Genomic DNA, 18410 nt, shown 5'->3' with positions numbered 1-18410 from the left:
GGATGTCCTGAAGCAAATTTGTCCCAGTAAGGCAGCATACAGTATTAACAGAAGTCTACTGCCCATCTTTAACTGCATCTATATACAATCTGAGATTTATAATTAAAATTACACTTTTCAAAATAGTTATCAAATGTAAACAAGAAATTAGGAGATACTATGTCATTCAAGATAGAAATTAATTGTTACTAAAGAATCAAATTTTCAAAACATAGAAGCTATGACCCATTGCAGACAAAGATAAAGCTATCATTTCAGATAAATAGTTATTTTTCCAATGAAGCTGCTTTCACTTCAGCTGTGAAAGCTGTTTATAGGCCCCACAATTGAAATCAGGTCCAACTCCAACTGATGAAAGGTCCCAAATATAAATTATACAGAAAACCAATAGCAAGCAAATTACAAGTTCGTCTTCAGCTCATAGTGCAGCATTTCACAATTAATATCAAAACCTAAGCATTTAGAGTTTATAACTCAGCTACAAGTTTGTCTACTGAACTATATCATGGGCTAATAAATAGTCCCAATGAACAGAAGATTCCAGTAAAACTCAATTTTAATAACTGAACCAATACTTTAATCAATATTTTTCCAATAAAAGTTAAAAGCAGCAAATACTATAGTTAATATGCACAAATGATGTGTAAAGCCATTCCTAAACACATCAATACAACACTAACATGTAAAAAAGACATTTTGGAGAATGAAAAAAGTAAAAACAACCAGCATATAACCATATAACAATTACAGCAGGGAAACAGGCCATCTCGGCCCTTCTAGTCCATGCCTAACTCTTACTCTCACCTAGTCCCACTGGCCTGCACTCAGTCCATAACCCTCCATTCCTTTCCTGTCCATATATCTATCCAATTTAACTTTAAATGACAACATTGAACCTGCCTCAACCACTTCTGCTGGAAGCTCATTCCACACAGCGACCACTCTCTAGTAAAGAAGTTCCCCCTCATGTTACCCCTAAACCTTTGCCCTTTAACTCTCAACTCATGTCCTCTTGTTTGAATCTCCCCCATTCTCAATGGAAAAAGCCTATCCACATCAACTCTATCTATCCTCCTCAATTTTAAATACCTCTATCAAGTCACCCCTCAACCTTCTACGCTCCAAAGAATAAAGACCCAACTTGTTCAACCTTTCTCTGTAACATAGGAGATGAAACCCAGGTAACATTCTAGTAAATCTTCTCTGTACTCTCTCAATTTTGTTGACATCTTTCCTATAACTCAGTGACCAGAACTGTACATAATAGTCCAAATTTGGTTTTACCAATGCCTTGTACAATTTCAACATTACATCCCAACTCCTATACTCAATGCTCTGATTAATAAAGGCCAGCATACCAAAAGCTTTCTTCACCACCCTATCCACATGAGATTCCACCTTCAGGGAACTATGCACCATTATTCCTAGATCCCTCTGTTCTACTGCATTCTTCAATGCCCTACCATTTACCATGTATGTCCTATTCTGATTAGTCCTACCAAAATGTAGCACCTCACATTTATCAGCATTAAACTCCATCTGCCATCTTTCAGCCCACTCTTCTAACTGGCCTAAATCTCTCTGCAAGCTTTGAAAACCTACTTCATTATCCACAACTCCACCTATCTTAGTGGAGATACTTACTAATCCAATTTTCCACCCCATCATCCAGATCATTAATATATATGACAAACAACACTGGACCCAGTACAGATCCCTGAGGCACACCATGAGACACCGGCCTCCAATCTGACACACAGTTATCCACCACTACTCTCTGGCGTCTCCCATCCAGCCACTGCTGAATTCATTTTACTACTTCAATATTAATACCTAACGATTGAACCTTCCTCACTAACCTTCTGCATCACATCAGAAATCCCTTTAAGGAATTCTCAATAGCAGCTACTGGTTCCTGATAATGCTGTTTGCTGTCCATATTGAGAACAGTTATAATAAATATGTCCAACCATTGGAATTCAAAGCTTGCAAAAGCATTTGTCTCGATATGGTCCGGTACGTTTAATATGGGTAACATTTCACTGGCAACAATAGGGAAGCCTGATAAAGTGGGATCCCGCTTGCACTGGGCACTCCAGTACTGTTTGATGACAGAAAGACATTTTGGGTAAGAAAGAAATCACTCCCCTAATCATCAACAAAATGAGCCATTAGGTTCTTAGGTAAATATGCTAGGATTTGCTTTTACATGGTAGCAATAGCATCTTAAAACACCTTAAAATGTTTTCTGTCAAAAAATTATTCAGCCGAAGTTAATATTTGAAAAAGTATTACATAAAAATTAGTTCTTTCCTTCAATAGTTTGTTACTCACTTCCATGTAAAAATTTCCCACTGATTACATTTTATTCCATATGTAATGCATGGAAGAATAGCGACTTCATTGAACTTCACTGGCTACTTCAAAAACTACAAAAATTGATCTGGATAGCAACCTATAGCCAGGCCCATAGTGTATTATTTGAATGAATTCATTCTCTCCAAATATTTTTAAGAAGTAAAACAAAAGAGAACAAGGTAATGAAAAGAAATTAAGCAGAGCAGAACAATTAGATTGCAATTTAAATCCATGGATTTTTAAAAGATAGCAGGGCAGGTCAATACATTGTTTCAAAATTCTACAAAAAGTAGTGGACAAGGCCCAAAGACAAGAGCATCTGCAGATGCTAGAAATCCAAATGACACACAAAATGCTGGAGGAACTCAGCAGGTCAGGTAGTATCGGCGGAAAAGAGTAACAGTTGAAGTTTCAAGCCGAGAACCTTCATCAGGACTCAAAACAAAGATAAGTTAGAACAAGTAGTTGGGGGGAGGGGAGGAAGTAGTACAAGGTGGTAGATGGTAGGTGAAACTGGGAGAGGGGGAGGGTGAAGTAAAGAGCTGGGAAGTTGATTGGTGAAAGAGATAAAGGGCTGTAGAAGGGGGAATCTGATAGGAGAGGGCAGAAAACCATGGAAGAAAGGGAAAGGGGAGGAGCAACAGAGGGCAGCAATGGGCAGGTAAAGAAATGTGAGGGGTAAATGGGAATGGGGGCATGGTGAAGGGAAGGCAATTATAAGTTTGAAAAATTAATGTTCATGCCATCTGGTTGAAGGCTACTCAGACTGAATACAAGGTATTACTCCTCCAGTATGAGTACAGCCTCATCGCATCAATAGGGAAGGCCTTGGACAGACATGTCAGAATGGGAAGTAGAATTGAAATGGCCACCAGAAGATCCCGCTTTTTCTGGTGGGCTTGGTGAAGCGGTGTCCCTATCAATGTCAAGTCTTACTGATATACATTCCCATTCCAACATGCCAGTCCATGACCTCCTCTACTGATGCTGCCTGGGTCTGCAGAGTTCCTTCAGCATTTTTTGTGTGGACACAGCCCAGTCCAGAGGTAAAGCCCTCCCATACATTGAGCACATCTACCTGAAATGCTGTTGCACAAAAGCACCATCATCAGGGACCTGCACTACTGTTGCCATCAGGAAGAAGATACAAGAGCTTTAAGTCTCACACCACCAGGTTTAGAAACAGTTACCACCCCTTAACCATCGGGGCTCTTGAACAAAGGGAATAATTTCACTCAACTTCTCTTGCTTCATCATTGAACTATTCCCATAACCTATGGACTCACTTTCAAGAACTCTTCACCTCATGTTCTCAATATTTATTGATTACTTACTAGTATTTTTTTTCTTTTTGTACTGCCTAGTTTGTTGTCTTCTGGACTCTGACTGAACACCCCAGTTTACCGGTTGTTCATTGATTCTGTTATGGTTACTATTCTATAGATTTGTTGAGGATGCCCACAAGAAACTTAATCTCAGGGTTGTAAATAGTGACATATATGTAGTTTGATAATAAAACTTACTTTGAATTTTGAAAAAGCCAAAAAGATTTTATCCTTTATTGGCCAAGACATGAACGATACAGTTGGAAGGTAGAGTTAGAACTCTGTCCAACATTAGGTAAACTACACCTTAACCATGCCACAGGAAAGAGACAAGTACATTTGACAGGACCCAAAAGAGATTTATAAAGATAGTGACAGGAATGGAAAATTATAGCTATGAGGAAACATTGAATAAGCTAGCATTGCTTTCTTTGTAATAGAAGAACTTGAGGGGAAAATTAATTCAAATGTATAAAATTGTGAAGGACTGTTTCCTTAGCAAAGAGCTCAATATTAGAGAATACGGGTTTAAAGTGATCAGTGAAAATACTGCAAAGGGTTAAGATTTTCTTTTAGCGACCCAATAGTTCACTGGCAACTGTGACACAATACACGTTCCGAACATTCGCTTTACAACACCTCACTGTTACGAAAGACCTACATTAGTTACCTGTTTTCGCAAATAGGTGTTTTCACTGTTACGAAAAAAGGCAGCGCGCGCCTGAACAGCCAAGCTCCTCCCTGGATCTGCATTCCAGCCGACATTGCTTAAACACATGCTTTATCTCGATTTACTTTGTGCATCCGTTAGCAAGATGAGTTCTAAGGTATGGGAAAAGCCTAAAAGAGCTTGTAAGAGTGTTACACTTAGCGTAAAACTAGACATAATTAAGTGTTTCGATCGTGGTGAATGAAGTATGTCATTGTCCGCGCGTTGAACTTGCCACCGTCCACCATTCGCACTATTTATACGCAGAGAGAAAGAATTTTGAAAGCTGCCGATGTTACTGTTAGCTCTGCTCGTAGCATCCAATAATGGATAAAATGGAAAGTCTATTACTTGAGTGGATTGATGAGTGTACAAAGCATGGTGTTCCTTTAAGTTTTCTTATACTTAAGGAGAAATCAATCTTTTTAATAAGCTGAAACAGAAAGCACTGGACAATGGTGATGAAAGTGTTGCGAAAGTGGAATTTAAAGGTAGTCATGGGTGGTTTGATCAGTTTCTGAGGCGAGGGCAGCTTCATAGTTTAAGCAGTGGTCCCCAACCTCCGGGCCACGAAGAATGCAGTGGTGCAGCGGTAGTCCGAACGCACCCAGCACATCTTTAAGAAAAAAGCGGAAATAAACAAGCCAATTAATTAGGTGCCACCCGGCACTTAAATGTCGGCCCAGATCAGAGGCAATTGCTGTTTGCGTCAGGTGGTTATTCATATAAGCAACTGCTTAATTGTGACGAAACTGCAATTTATTGGAGTCTTCCGATTTCTGGTAAGTGAAACTACACTGTACATACATTATTTCTATTTTATATAGGCTGTGTATTTTTATGGGTTATTTGGTATGACTTGGCAGTTTCATAGCTTAAAGGTTACCAGAGAGAGTGTTTCTGCCAAGAGCGCTTCCGCGAGATTTTCGCTGCATTAGACAGTGCTGCAGAAAAGTATTTCTACTTTATATAGGCTGTGTATTTATCATATTATTCCTGCTTTTACTATATGCTACTGTTATTTTAGGTTTTGTGTGTTATTTGGCATGATTTTGTAGGTTTTTTTGGGGTCTGGGAACACTCAAAAATTTTTCCCATATTAATAAATGGTAATTGCTTATTCACTTTACGACGTTCTGGCTTACGAACCGTTTCATAAGTTCATACCTTTGGATAGCGGGGGAAACCTGTACCTAAAAGGGTGATAGAGACAAAATTATTGCTGATGGCACAATCAATATTAATTTGAATGACTCAAATACAATGGATTGGGCATTGGTTAATCAGGGAAGCCACTTATTTGGGACAACTATTAGGAACAAAAAATTGTCAAGAAAATAGTCAGAATTCTCTTAATTTATTTGGAATACTATGCTGCCGAATTGGGACAGGAGACTATTGCCGAACAGTTAGAAACTATGAAGAATTTGAAGGTCTCGACAATCATCTTGAATGTTACAATGAAAAAGATTTGGGGGATACAGTCTCGAAGGTAGGGATGAGGTCCTGAAGAAAGAATATAGGGAGTTAGGAAAGAAGTTAAAAAGCAGGACCTCAAGGTGGTAATCTCGGGATTGCTGCCCGTGCCACGAAACAGAGAGGGTAGGAACAGGAAGTTATGGCAGATGAATGCGTGGCTGAAGAGTTGGTGCAGGGGGCAGGGCTTCAGATTTCTGGATCATTGGGATCTCTTCTGGGGAAGGTCTGACCTGTACAAAAAGGACAGGCGGCACATGAACTGGAAAGGGACCAATATCCTGGCGGGCAGGTTTGCTAGAGCTGTTGGCGAGGGTTTAAACTAGTTTGGCGGGGGGTGGGAATCACAATGTGAGTGCAGAGATTAGGACGGAAGGACAAGGGCATGATGCTATGTGTTCTGAGTTGGTGAGGAAGGACAGGCAGGGAACAAAACATAAATGTAGCCAGTTAGAGGGGTTGAAATGTGTCTATTTCAATGTTAGGAGTATTAGGAATAAAGGGGATGAACTTAGAGCATGGATCAATACGTGGAACTATGATGTTGTGGCTGTTAATGAAATTTGGCTGAAGGAAGGGCAGGATTGGCTGATGCAGGTACTGGGGTTTAGTGTTTTAAAAGGAATAGGATGGGAGGTAGAAAAGTCTGGGGGGGGGGGAAAGAGTAGCATTACTGGTCAAGGATAGTATCATGGCTATAGAAAGGGAGGACGCTGAAGAGGGAGTGTCCACTGAGTCAGTGTGGGTGGAAGTCAGAAATAGGAAGGGATCAATCACTGTGCTGGGAGTAGTCTATAGGCCCCCAAATAGCCCTCGGGACACCGAGGAGCAGATAAGCAGGCAGATTTTAGAATGGTGCAGGAAATACAGGGTTGTAGTTATGGGTGATTTCAACTTCCCTCATATTGACTGGTACCTCCTGACTGCAAGGGGGATAGATGGGGCTGAATTTGTCAGGTGTGCTCAAGAAGGATTCCTGACAAAGTATGCGGACCAGCCGACGAGAGGAGAGGCCATACTGGATCTAGTTCTGGGTAATGAACCTGGTCAGGTAGCAGAACTCTTGGTGGGGGAGTATTTTGGTGAGAGTGACCACAACTCCCTTAGCTTCAGCATAGCTATGGAAAAGGATTAAAAAAAAGACAAAATGGGAAAGTGCTTAACTGGGGAAAGGCTAACTATGAAGGGATGAGGCAGGAACTAGCGAGAGTAAATTGGAAACAGATGTTCAAGGGTGAAAGCACAGAAGTACTGTGGAGGAAGTCTAGGGACCACTTGTGCTGGGTTCAGGATAGGTTTGTCCCACTGAGACAAGGAAAAAATGGTAGGAAAAGGGAACCATAGCTGACAAAACACGTGAGGCAACTTGTCAAGAGGAAAAAGGAAGCATATGTTAGATTATAAGAAGCAGGAAGCAGGAGGGGCTCATGAGAAAGGACATAGGAGAGTTTGAAGGGGGCATGAAAAGGCCTTGGCATGTAGGATTAAGGAGAACCCCAAGGCATTCTATGCGTATGTGAAGAACAGAAGGATGACAAGAATGAAGGTGGGGCCGTTAAAGGATAAAGAAGGCAACATGTGCTTGGAGGCGGAGGAGGTTGGGGAGGTCCTAAATGAATACTCTGCTTCAGTATTCACAAGTGAAAAGGACCTTGATCAGGGTGAGGTCGAAATAGAACAAGCCTGTGTGCTGGACAATGTGGAGATTAAGGAAGAAGTGCTGGATCTTCTTAAAAACATCAAGATAGGTAAGTCCCCAGGGCCGGACGTGATATACCCCAGGTTGCTGTGGGAAGTGAGAGAAGAGATCGCTGGAGCAGTAGCTATGATCTTTGAATCCTCTTTGGCTGCAGGGGAGGTGCCGGAGAACTGGAAAATGGCAAATGTAGTTCCCTTGTTTAAAAAAGGTAATAGAGAGGATCCTGGGAACTATAGACTGGCGAGTCTTACGTCAGTGGTCTGCAAACTATTAGGAAGGATTCTTAAGGATAGGATCTACGAGCACTTGGAGAAGTACCGTCTACTCAAGGATAGTCAACATGGCTTTGTGAAGGGAAGATCATCCCTCCTGAGTTCTTTTTGAAGAGGTAACAAAAGAAATTAATGAGGGTAGGGTGGTAGATGTGGTCTACGTGGATTTTAGCAAGGCATTTGAAAAGGTCCCGCACGAGAGACTCATCTAGAAAGTCATGAGGCATGGGAACAATGGAACCTTGGCTGTTTGGATAAAAAATTGGCTTAAAGGAAGAAAGCAGAGGGTAGTAGTGGAAGGAAAGTATTCTGCCTGGGGGTCGGTGACTAGTGGAGTGCCGCAAGGATCTGTCCTGGGACCCCTGCCCTTTGTGATTTTTATAAATGACCTGGATGAAGAGGAAGAAGGATGGGTGAGTAAGTTTGCAGACGACACGAAGATTGGAGGAGTTGTGGAAGGAGCTGCAGGTTGTCGAAGGTTACAAGAGGATATAGACAGGATGCAGAGTTGGGCAGAAAAGTGGCAGATGGAGCTCAATTTGGATAAGTGAGAGGTGATGTTTTTTGGAAGGACAAACCTGAAGGCTAAGTACAGGGTTAATGGTCGGTTAGTTTAGAGTGTGGATGAACAGAGGGACCTTGGGGTTCAAATCCGTACATTCCTCAAGGTCACTGCACAGGTTGATAGGATAGCTAAGAAGGCCTATGGGATGCTAGGCTTCATTAATAGGGGGATTGAGTTCAAGAGTAGAGAGGTCATGTTGCAACTCTACAAATCTTTGGTGAGACCACACTTAGAGTATTGTGTTCAGTTCTGGTCACCTCATTATAGGAAGGATGTGGAAGCTATGGAGAGGGTGCAGAGGAGATTTACCAGGATGTTGCCAGGATTGGAAAACAAGACTTATGAGGAAAGGTTAGCAGAGCTGGGATTTTTCTCTTTGGAGTATAGAAGGATGAAGGGAACTTGATAGAGGTCTACAAGATTATGAGAAGCAGAGATACGGTGGATAGCCAGTACCTGTTTCCGCGGGCACAAATAGCAAACACCAGAGGGCATATGTACAAAGGGAGGGAAGTTTAGGGGAGGCATCGGGGCAAGTTGTTGTTGTTGTTGTTTTTTGTTTTTTGTTTTTTTTTTTTTACACAGAGGGTTGTGGGTGCCTGGAATGACTTGCCAGGGATGGTGGTGAAGGCCAAAACATTAGGGGTATTTAAGAGCCTCCTGGACAGGCACATGGATGAAAATAGAGGGTTACGGGGTAGTGTGGGTTTAGTACTTTTTTTAAGGAACATATGGGTCGGCACAACATCGAGGGCCAAAGGGCCTGTACTGTGCTGTATTATTCTAGTGTCCAGGTATTGCATGAAGGCAGTCCATTACCTGCACTAGGTGGCTGCGCAGATTTTATTCATTTAGAGTCAATCAATAGAACACAGCAATGTACACCGGATGAATTCCTCCATCAATAACTATTAGAAACTATTAGTTTTATATACTGTAGTGGTATTGGTAGTGTTCCAATTGGTTCTATATTTTATTTAAACACAGTTTGTTACTCAGTTAAATGGTAGCTTTTTTATACATTATTAATTATTTCCATGACACTTCAGCTAATTAGGAAAGCCACTTAATTGGGCCAAAATGTAGTCGTCCCAGTATGTCCCAATTAACTTGAATCCATTGTGGTACACATTTTACAGGCAGCAAGTTAAACTAGAGCTGTAGCAAGGTACATTCACACAACTATGTCCTTCAAATAGGACAGAAGTTACTACTGCTGCCTCACAGCTCCAGCTAGGAATTCATCCTGACATTTTGCTGCTGTTTGTGTAGAGTTTACATGCTCTCACTGACTACACAGGTTTCCTTAGTGCTCCAGTTTTATTCCATCTCCCAAAAACATACTAGTTGCAGGTTAATTGACTTCTGTAAATCATCCCAGCGTGGGTTTCTGTATAATCAAAGCATTGCTAATGGGCACGTGAAAGTGATTAGATTAGCAGCAAATACGCAAGGGAATGGGATTAAGGGGTTCCACCTCCTGTGGAAAAAGGAAATATGAGAAAGAGGATTACAATACAAGTACAGTAAAAATATGTAATAGCTGATAAATTATAACAACCTGAACAACAGGTGCTTCCCTTCATATTCACCCAGCCGGCTTGTTCCAGAATTTTCTCCTATGATTTCCCATCCCATCTGAATTGTGGGGTCCTAAAACTATCCCCCAAAATCAGTAATTACTGTAAAATCACTGGTTACTTTAAGAGTTTATAGTATTTTCATCGAAGACACTACCCATCCTGCAAAATGCCTTTTCCAAAAGCTTCCTTCTGGAAAGACATTGGGTCTACTAAAACAAAAACTTAATGACATCTTAAAAGTTCCTTCCCCCAGTATTAACCAATCAATTTAGCCCCGAACACCCTCTATTATCCCTTCAATACACAGCATACACTTTAAACCTCATTTTATAATGCTCTTTACGTTCTAAACACATGCTAGTGTGAATGCATTTATGCACATTTTATTTCATATGTCTGCACTCTAAATTTATATTTTACCTAATTCTTTATTATTTATAATTGTTGCATGTTGTTGTTTTTTGTTGAATGTTGCCCCAACACACCACAGCATATTTCTACTACAGTGGATTCCGGTTAATTGGGACTCATCAGGACCAGTATATTTTGGCCCAATTCAGAGACCCCAAATAGCTGAAATGCCATGAAAATAGTTAAGGTATTAAAAATACAAAAAGACTACTATTTAACTGAGTACCAAATTATACATTTAAATGAAATACAGAACAAATTAGAACACTACCAAAACTACTATAAAACTGCATATTAGTTCCTAATAGCTGCTGCTGGAGGAATTCATCTATAACCATTACAGCATGGAAACAGGCCATTCCAGCCCTTCTAGTCCGTGCCGAACTCTTACTCTCACCTAGTCCCACCAAGCTGCACTCAGCCCATAACCCTCCATTCTTTTCCTGTCCATATAGTTGTCCAATTTAACTTTAAATGACAACATCGAACCTGCCTCAACCACTTCTGCTGGAAGCTCGTTCCACACAGTTACCACTCTGAGTAAAGAAGTTCCCCCTCATGTTACCCCTAAACTTTTGCCCTTTAACTCTCAACTCATGTCCTCTTGTTTGAATCTCCCCCACTCTCAATGGAAAAAGCCTATCCACATCAACTCTATCTATCCCCCTCATAATTTTAAATACCTCTATCACGTCCCCCCTCAACCTTCTACGTTCCAAAGAATAAAGACCCAACTTGTTCAACCTTTCTGTAACTTAGGCGATGAAACCCAGGTAACATTCTAGTAAATCTTCTCTGTACTCTCTCTATTTTGTTGACATCTTTCCTATTGTACAGTTTCAACACTACATCCCAACTCCTATACTCAATGCTCTGATTTATAAAGGCCAGCATACCAAAACCTTTCTTCACCACCCTATCCATATGAGATTCTACCTTCAGGGAACTATGCACCATTATTCCTAGATCCCCCTGTTCTACTGCATTCTTCAATGCCCTACCATTTACCATGTATGTCCCATTTTGATTAGTCTTACCAAAATGTAACACCTCACATTTATCAGCATTAAACTCCATCTGCCATCTTTCAGCCCACTCTTCTAACCGGCCTAAATCTCTCTGCAAACTTTGAAAACCTACTTCATTATCCACAACTCCACCTATCTTAGTATCATCTGCATACTTACTCATCCAATTTACCACCCCATCATCCAGATCATTAATATATATGACAAATAACATTGGACCCGGTACAGATTCCTGAGGCACACCACTAGTCATCGACCTCCAATCTGACAAACAGTTATCCACCACTACTCTCTGGCGTCTCCCATCCAGCCACTGCTGAATCCATTTTACTACTTCAATATTAGTATGTAACGATGAACCTTCCTAACCAACCTTCCATGTGGGACCTTATCAAAGGCCTTACTGAAGTCCATATAGACAACATCCACCACTTTAACCTTGTCAACTTTCCAAGTAACCTCTTCAAAAAATTCAATAGGATTTGTCAAACATGACCTTCCATACACAAATCCATGTTGACTGTTCCTAATTAGACCCTGTCTATCCAGATAATTATATATACAATCTCTAAGAATACTTTCCATCAATTTACCCACCACTGACGTCAAACTCACAGGCCAATAATTGCTAGGTTTACTCTTAGAACGCTTTTTAAACAATGGAACAACATGAGCAATACGCCAATCCTCCAGCACCATCCCCGTTTCTAATGACATTTGAAATATTTCTGTCAGCACCCCTGCTATTTCCACACTAACTTCCCTCAAGGTCCTAGGGAATATCCCGTCAGGACCCGGAGACTTATCCACTTTTATATTCCTTAAAAGCTCCAGTACTTCCTCTTCTTTAATCATCATAGTTTCCATAACTTCCCTACCTGTTTCTCTTACCTTACCCAATGCAATATCCTTCTCCTTAGTGAATACCGAAGAAAAGAAATTATTCAGAATCTCCCCCATCTCTTTTGGCTCCACACATGGCCGTCACTCTGATTCTCTAAGGGACCAATTTTATCCCTCACTATCCTTTTGCTATTTACATAAAGGTAGAAATCCTTGGGATTTATTTTCACCTTACTTGCCAAAGCAACCTCGTATCTTCTTTTAGCTTTTCTGATTTCTTTAAGATTCTTTTTACATTCTTTATATTCATCTCAGCCTGAAACACCTATTTATTCATTTTCATGGAAGATGTCTGACCTGCTTAGTTCCTCCTGCATTTTGAGTATTGCTCTGGATTTCCAGTGTCTGCAGAATCTCGTGTTTATGGAATTCATCCATTGCACAGTGCCATGTTATTTTGATTGACTGTAAATGAACAAAATCAGCGCAGACTCAAGAATGCAGATAATGGACTGCTTCTAACAATGTTTTTAACGATTGCATCCTCCAAATCTTCATTTTCACTAACATTCACAAGATTGGCAATACCCTCAATTCTTCATAGTTCCTTACTTGTTAAGTAGCGAAATAGTCTCAGCTGTTTCTGATCTCAGGCCTAAATGTTTGAAACCACGGTGAGCAAAACAGTACTGAATTGTTTTACAGCTTATTACTCAACTATCGATGACAAAAATCATTGCACTTTAAACACAAACACACAAGTGATGGTATTTAAAAACTGTTTGCCCCAAGCACAGTATACAGCCTGATGGCCACATGACGTGCATGCATGTGACTCGGGTTACAAACTGTTCAGCAATAGTCTCTTGTCCTAATTAAGCAGCATAGTGTCCCAAATAAACAAAGGGAATCTCAGCAATTTTCTAGATTAATTTTTGTTCTTTAAGAGTTGTTCCAAATAAGTGGCTGCCCCAATTAACTGGAATCTAGTATATGTAAATGTTTATGGCAAATAAAGTTGATCCCTTGAGCAAAGCTGAATGCAGTTCCTAAACTGCCACCAAAAGACAAACTGATCATTTTTATTGTTAATTACGTGAACCACTTCAGTTACTGACTTACCCTTGCAGTGGACCACTGGAAACAAACCCATGTTCAATTAGCACTTATAGAAACTCCCAATGCTGAGTGATACTGTTTACCTCAAAAAAAGAATTGGATGTGTAGTACAATCCAATTAGTAGGATGTGTAGAATCAATGTGGAGAAGTTATTTGCTGTGGCATCACTGAAATAACCTCCATATGCATAAAATGTACATTCTAATTGTTTGCAAGGCCCGTCATTGTTGCAAGATGTGCATATTTTAATCTCCTTGCTTAACACACTGTGGTTTCAAGAGTCGGTGCAGTCTCTCAAGGTTGCCACAATGGAAAATACTAGTATGCTTACATCTAACATTATGTTAAATGACAAGTTTGAATGCTATGCATTTATCAGATTTTAAATCACCACAATATTACCAAGCAATACTTTGTTACCCCAATAAAGGTTTGCAGATTATGCCTTAATTCTTTAGTAAAATAAATTGCAGTTTAAAAGGTTTGTATGAGTTCATTCCTGCTAACTCCCAGCTGGCCCATGTCAGTTGTCAGTGATCCTGAGCTCAGTTCACCTTTCAACTCAACTAAATGGGGAAATTCAAAGCAACCTAATGCATGCAAATGTTGCCCAACTCTGATGAGGTTACAGCACTTTTTCCTTAACCAAAATGCAAGGAATCTAACCTTGGAAGAAATATGGTTGGAACGAGGAAAGGAAGAGCCATCACAAAATACATAATTTAGGCAATGATCATAACAGCAGGATTTAAGATAATGATCATAAAAAACAGAAAAAAAACCAAGTCAATTTTATTGAGGAGAATAGATTTGGGGTTGGCAAGCTGAAAAAAAAATCACTATACTTAATGTGAAACTGAATCTGGAAAAAGGTACCAAGTGCATCGATATCAAATGAGATCGGAGAAAGATCAAGCTAAATCAGTCAAATTGGGAAAGCAATCAATTGCACTAAAGCTAACTTATCAGCTACAAAATAGTGATACACAAATACAAAAATACAGGACAGTGCCACAAAGATAGAAATCACAGGAAAATAGAAGTTTCAAAAAGTTACTTTGTATCTGTAGCAGAAAGATAGTTAATTGCTCACTGTCTGAGCAATCTTATTGAATCAATAAAGTATATTGAATTGTAGATAAGACTAAAAAGATAGATGTCTTCATTTTCAAAGCCCTACAATGCTAATTCATACTTGTGAAAGAGACAAGTAGCACAATAGAACAAAACAGCATGGATAAGGATAACAATGAAAAAAGTTGAAAGTTTTGCCACATGCAATATGAGTGAATAACCAGATTATTGAGTAGCTGAGGGAAAAAAACTAATTCCAACCTTGAAATCATTCCTTCAACCAAACACCATTTATAGCAAAATACGATCTTCCAAAATTTATAAAATGCCAGAAGAACAAGATGTACTGTACTTCAATAAATACATTATGCAGAAAGGCACATTCACATCTGAAGTAAAAACCCAATCAGTAAATTGCTAGAAACTTGGTGGATTTCTCTCAATGTCAGCTACTTTGCTTCTGAATTACTTGCCAAAGCAAGCTTAAACAGATAAAACCTTATCATATGTGGAACCTCATCGGGGCCCTTTTCTTTCAACCCTGTCATAAAATTTAACTCAGCAATTTGCTCCTGATTTTGTAAACAATCACAACTAAGAAATGAAATAACTCATTCAGTCTCCACTTCTATACCCTGGAGTCAGAGAGATGAAGCAATGGAAAAGGCCCATCAGCCCATACCAGCTACTTTCTCAGTAAATCCACCCAGGCTACACTGCACAATTAACCAACCAATTTGCACATTTTAGATTGTGGGAGAAACCCATATGGTCTTGGAGATAACATGCAAACTTTACACAGACCCTTCTCAAGGTCAGAATTGAACCCAGGTCCCTGGAACTGCGGGGCAACAGCTGTACTGCCCATGTTTCTGAGGTGTCTGAGTATCAAACTGGCTCAGTTGAGGAATAAGAGATTTATGACTCATTCCAAATAGGCTGATACTTTAGTATGTGAATGAGGCATTAGCAGGAGTCATCAAATGAAATAATGTTACTATCTTTTGCCAATGGTTTCAACCAGTGGTGAAGATTTCATGGTTTTGCTGTGCAGTGTTTGATTGAACCAAAACCAGCTCTTCTCCAGAATCTCCGAAGTTTCTATGTAAAATATTCCAATGCATTGCAGAAATATTTAGCATCACTTAGTGACAAATATTAAAGAGGACAGAAAGCACCTTCAATACTGGCCTCAGAAGCTACAGATAAATTATTCTATTCACTAAATAATTTAATTGGTAAACATACTTGTGCTTTCGTATCATTCTGCAGAATCAAAAATTTTGCACCCAACTGATATCACTGAGCAGCAATACCTCAAATAAAGACAAATAATTTTACACTGACATCTGAGAACACAAGAAAGACACCAAGAGAAATATTTGTAAAGAATTTGAATCCTTATATTTGTGCAGGATAGATGAAGCAGTCACTTGATCTGATAACAAGACAGAAAACTGCAAGTCATACACATCCACCAATAAAGTCAGTCATTACCTATTTTGATCCAGTTTTTCCCCATCTAGTCGTTTTTCATCTGCATATTTTACTACGCAATGAAATGGAATTCAAGAAAATGACCCACACATCAAACATAACACAAAAACTGGTCAAAATCTAAAACTGTGATTAGAACTAAAGTCACTAAATAAAAAGGTGGCCATCCACTACAACAGGGATCATTAAAAAAAAATCAAGCAGGAGAAAATTATCCAGACTGTGACTCTTGGTACTAGGCCACTTTATCCCTCTGTGGCATGACTGTGAAAACATTCAGATTCTAAAACCCCAAACAAGAAAAACACAAAATCGATCACAGCTAACTTCGATATTACAATTTTTTTGCAAAATTTGAATAGATATAGCTAACTCTAGAATAAGTATTCAAAATTTTGATTTGGAAACAATCTACTTTTGTCCTTTTCTCCATTCTTTAACTGTTCAAGTTATTTAATGGTACACATGTACACTGCCAAATGAGTCAATATACCGCCAGAACACGGTGCACAACAACTCACACACACAAAAGTACAATTAATATAAAGTGTATATATGATACGTTAAAAAGTTAACAGTAAAATTGTCTCTTCATACATGATGTTTCCTAGGTGGTGGCAGAGAGTTCAGTGGTCTTCTGGCCTGAGGGAAGTAGCTGTTTCTCATCCTAACATTTCTTGTCTTAATGCTGCCTGATGGTAGGGGGTCAAAGCGAATGTTGGATGGATGGGAGAAATCAGTGACAATGCTAAGGGTCCTGTGTACACGGTACACCTGATAAATGTGTCTCTAATGGGTGGAAGAGACCCCATGATCTTCTCAGCAGTCCTAACAAAACTTAGTAGGGGGCTTTCATTTTTAATTCACCTACCCATTACTGCAAAATGAGAGATTCTCATTGCTTTTGGTATTATATTGTTCTTCAATTCTCATATACTAAGCAATAATTATTCCACCTCCTCTTACTCAATGACAGCTACCAAGTCATTCTTTGTAATTTTAAACTCCTTTCTAGCCCCTAAAGATTGATGCTATAACTCATCACAGCACATGATTGGTAATCATCATTGATCCTCTCACATTCACAAGTTTATCTGGAATTAAATACCTTGTTTTGGTCATGTATTTAAATTCAGTTGTTAACAACAGAATTGTACCTATCACCTCTTTGCCACGTCCTAAATTTACATTAAAATTCGAGTGTTGTTCTTTTAAAAAAAAGTTTGTTATCTTAATTACCAATATGGACACAGGTGCCTCCACGCTCAATCGATTAGTCAATTCTCAACTCCAAATGACCTTTAGTGCGATTAACTTTTGTTTAAAAATGCTGCTGATGCAGGGCAGATTTTAGGTGCTTATCTGGTTCACATCTTATCCCGAAAGCCCAATGCCCAACATAGTTCACAACAAATTCAGGTGAATCTAACTCTCCGCACAGGCCCTGGGCCCAGATGATATGTCATGAAAGGCCCTGTTCCTTCCTCTCTTCCACCCGTCCTCAAGTACGGAAGTCCGGCTGGCCGGCCAGCCGTTTACCGGACCGATGGGAGGGGAGCAGGACGCCCCAGACCAAGGCCCCCGATCTCGCTGGGCTGTTACTATGTGGGGCCAAGGGCCTGTCACCCTGGCTCGGGGGAAGGAGGTGGGGCGGGGGCGTCGTTCATCGCCCCGCTTACCTTTGTAGTGCACCCGCAGGTTGTTCTGAGACAGGCCAATATAGCTGTACTTGTCCTTCGGGCTCCAGCACCTCGGCAGCGGCGTCTCCTGCTCGTCGACGGCCGGATACAGGCGCTTGAAGCGCTCTGCCAGCTCCTTTTCCTGAGGGTTGAAGGCCGACTCCCCGTGCGCTGCCGCCGCCGACAGCCCGGCCATCTGACTTCGGGGCTGGGCAAAGCCTAAGTGCCGGGTTTGACTGGGAAGGGGTTCGGAAGGAAGAGTAGGGTTAACCCGCTATGACCGACTGGAGACTGCCGCTCCCAGCTGCTGCTGCTGTTCTCCGCCGCTGAAGCCCAGCTGCTACTGCAGCCAACCCCCACCCGCTCACTGACAGGCCGCCGCTGCCCAGCGCTCTCCTCATTGGCTGCCCGCCTTCCCCGCAGCCAGCGCGGCTGCAGAGTGGAGTGAGGGGCGGGGCCCGGGGAACCAGTGGGCGTGGCCAGAGACGGTGGGGGCGGGGCTCCGAGTTTCCGATAGCGTGTGGGTCTGGAGCTGGAGCCAGAGATCGCGGTCACAATCAGAGTCAGGTTTAATATCACCGGGAAATGTCATGAAATTTGTGTCTTTGCGGAAGCAGTACAATTAAATACATAATAATAGAAAAAATCGCGAATTACAGTAAGTGTATATATTTTAAATAGTTAAATTCGTAATGCAAAAATAGAAATAAAAAAGTAATGAGATTGTGTTCGTGGGTTCAATGCTCAATCAGAAAACGGAAGGCAGAGAGG

The 18410-nt window shown here is 40.6% G+C and overlaps 1 protein-coding gene across 1 annotated transcript in view; it reads right to left on the bottom strand.

The window, feature by feature from the left end:
* The window catches only part of ranbp9 (RAN binding protein 9), an 89524-nt gene extending 71525 nt beyond the window's left edge, over positions 1-17999 (bottom strand). The window contains exon 1 of the mRNA XM_072283657.1: positions 17640-17999. Within this exon, the coding sequence (XP_072139758.1) occupies positions 17640-17835 (196 nt within the window). The 5' untranslated portion in view covers positions 17836-17999. The remainder of the gene's footprint in view (positions 1-17639) is intronic.
* Positions 18000-18410: the final 411 nt, after the last annotated feature.

This window comes from Mobula birostris, chromosome 19 (assembly GCF_030028105.1).
Source record: "Mobula birostris isolate sMobBir1 chromosome 19, sMobBir1.hap1, whole genome shotgun sequence".
In the NCBI taxonomy this organism is placed as follows: Eukaryota; Metazoa; Chordata; class Chondrichthyes; order Myliobatiformes; family Myliobatidae; genus Mobula; species Mobula birostris.
Note: the sequence above shows the minus strand (reverse complement) of the source record. Positions and strands in the feature narration are given on the sequence as shown.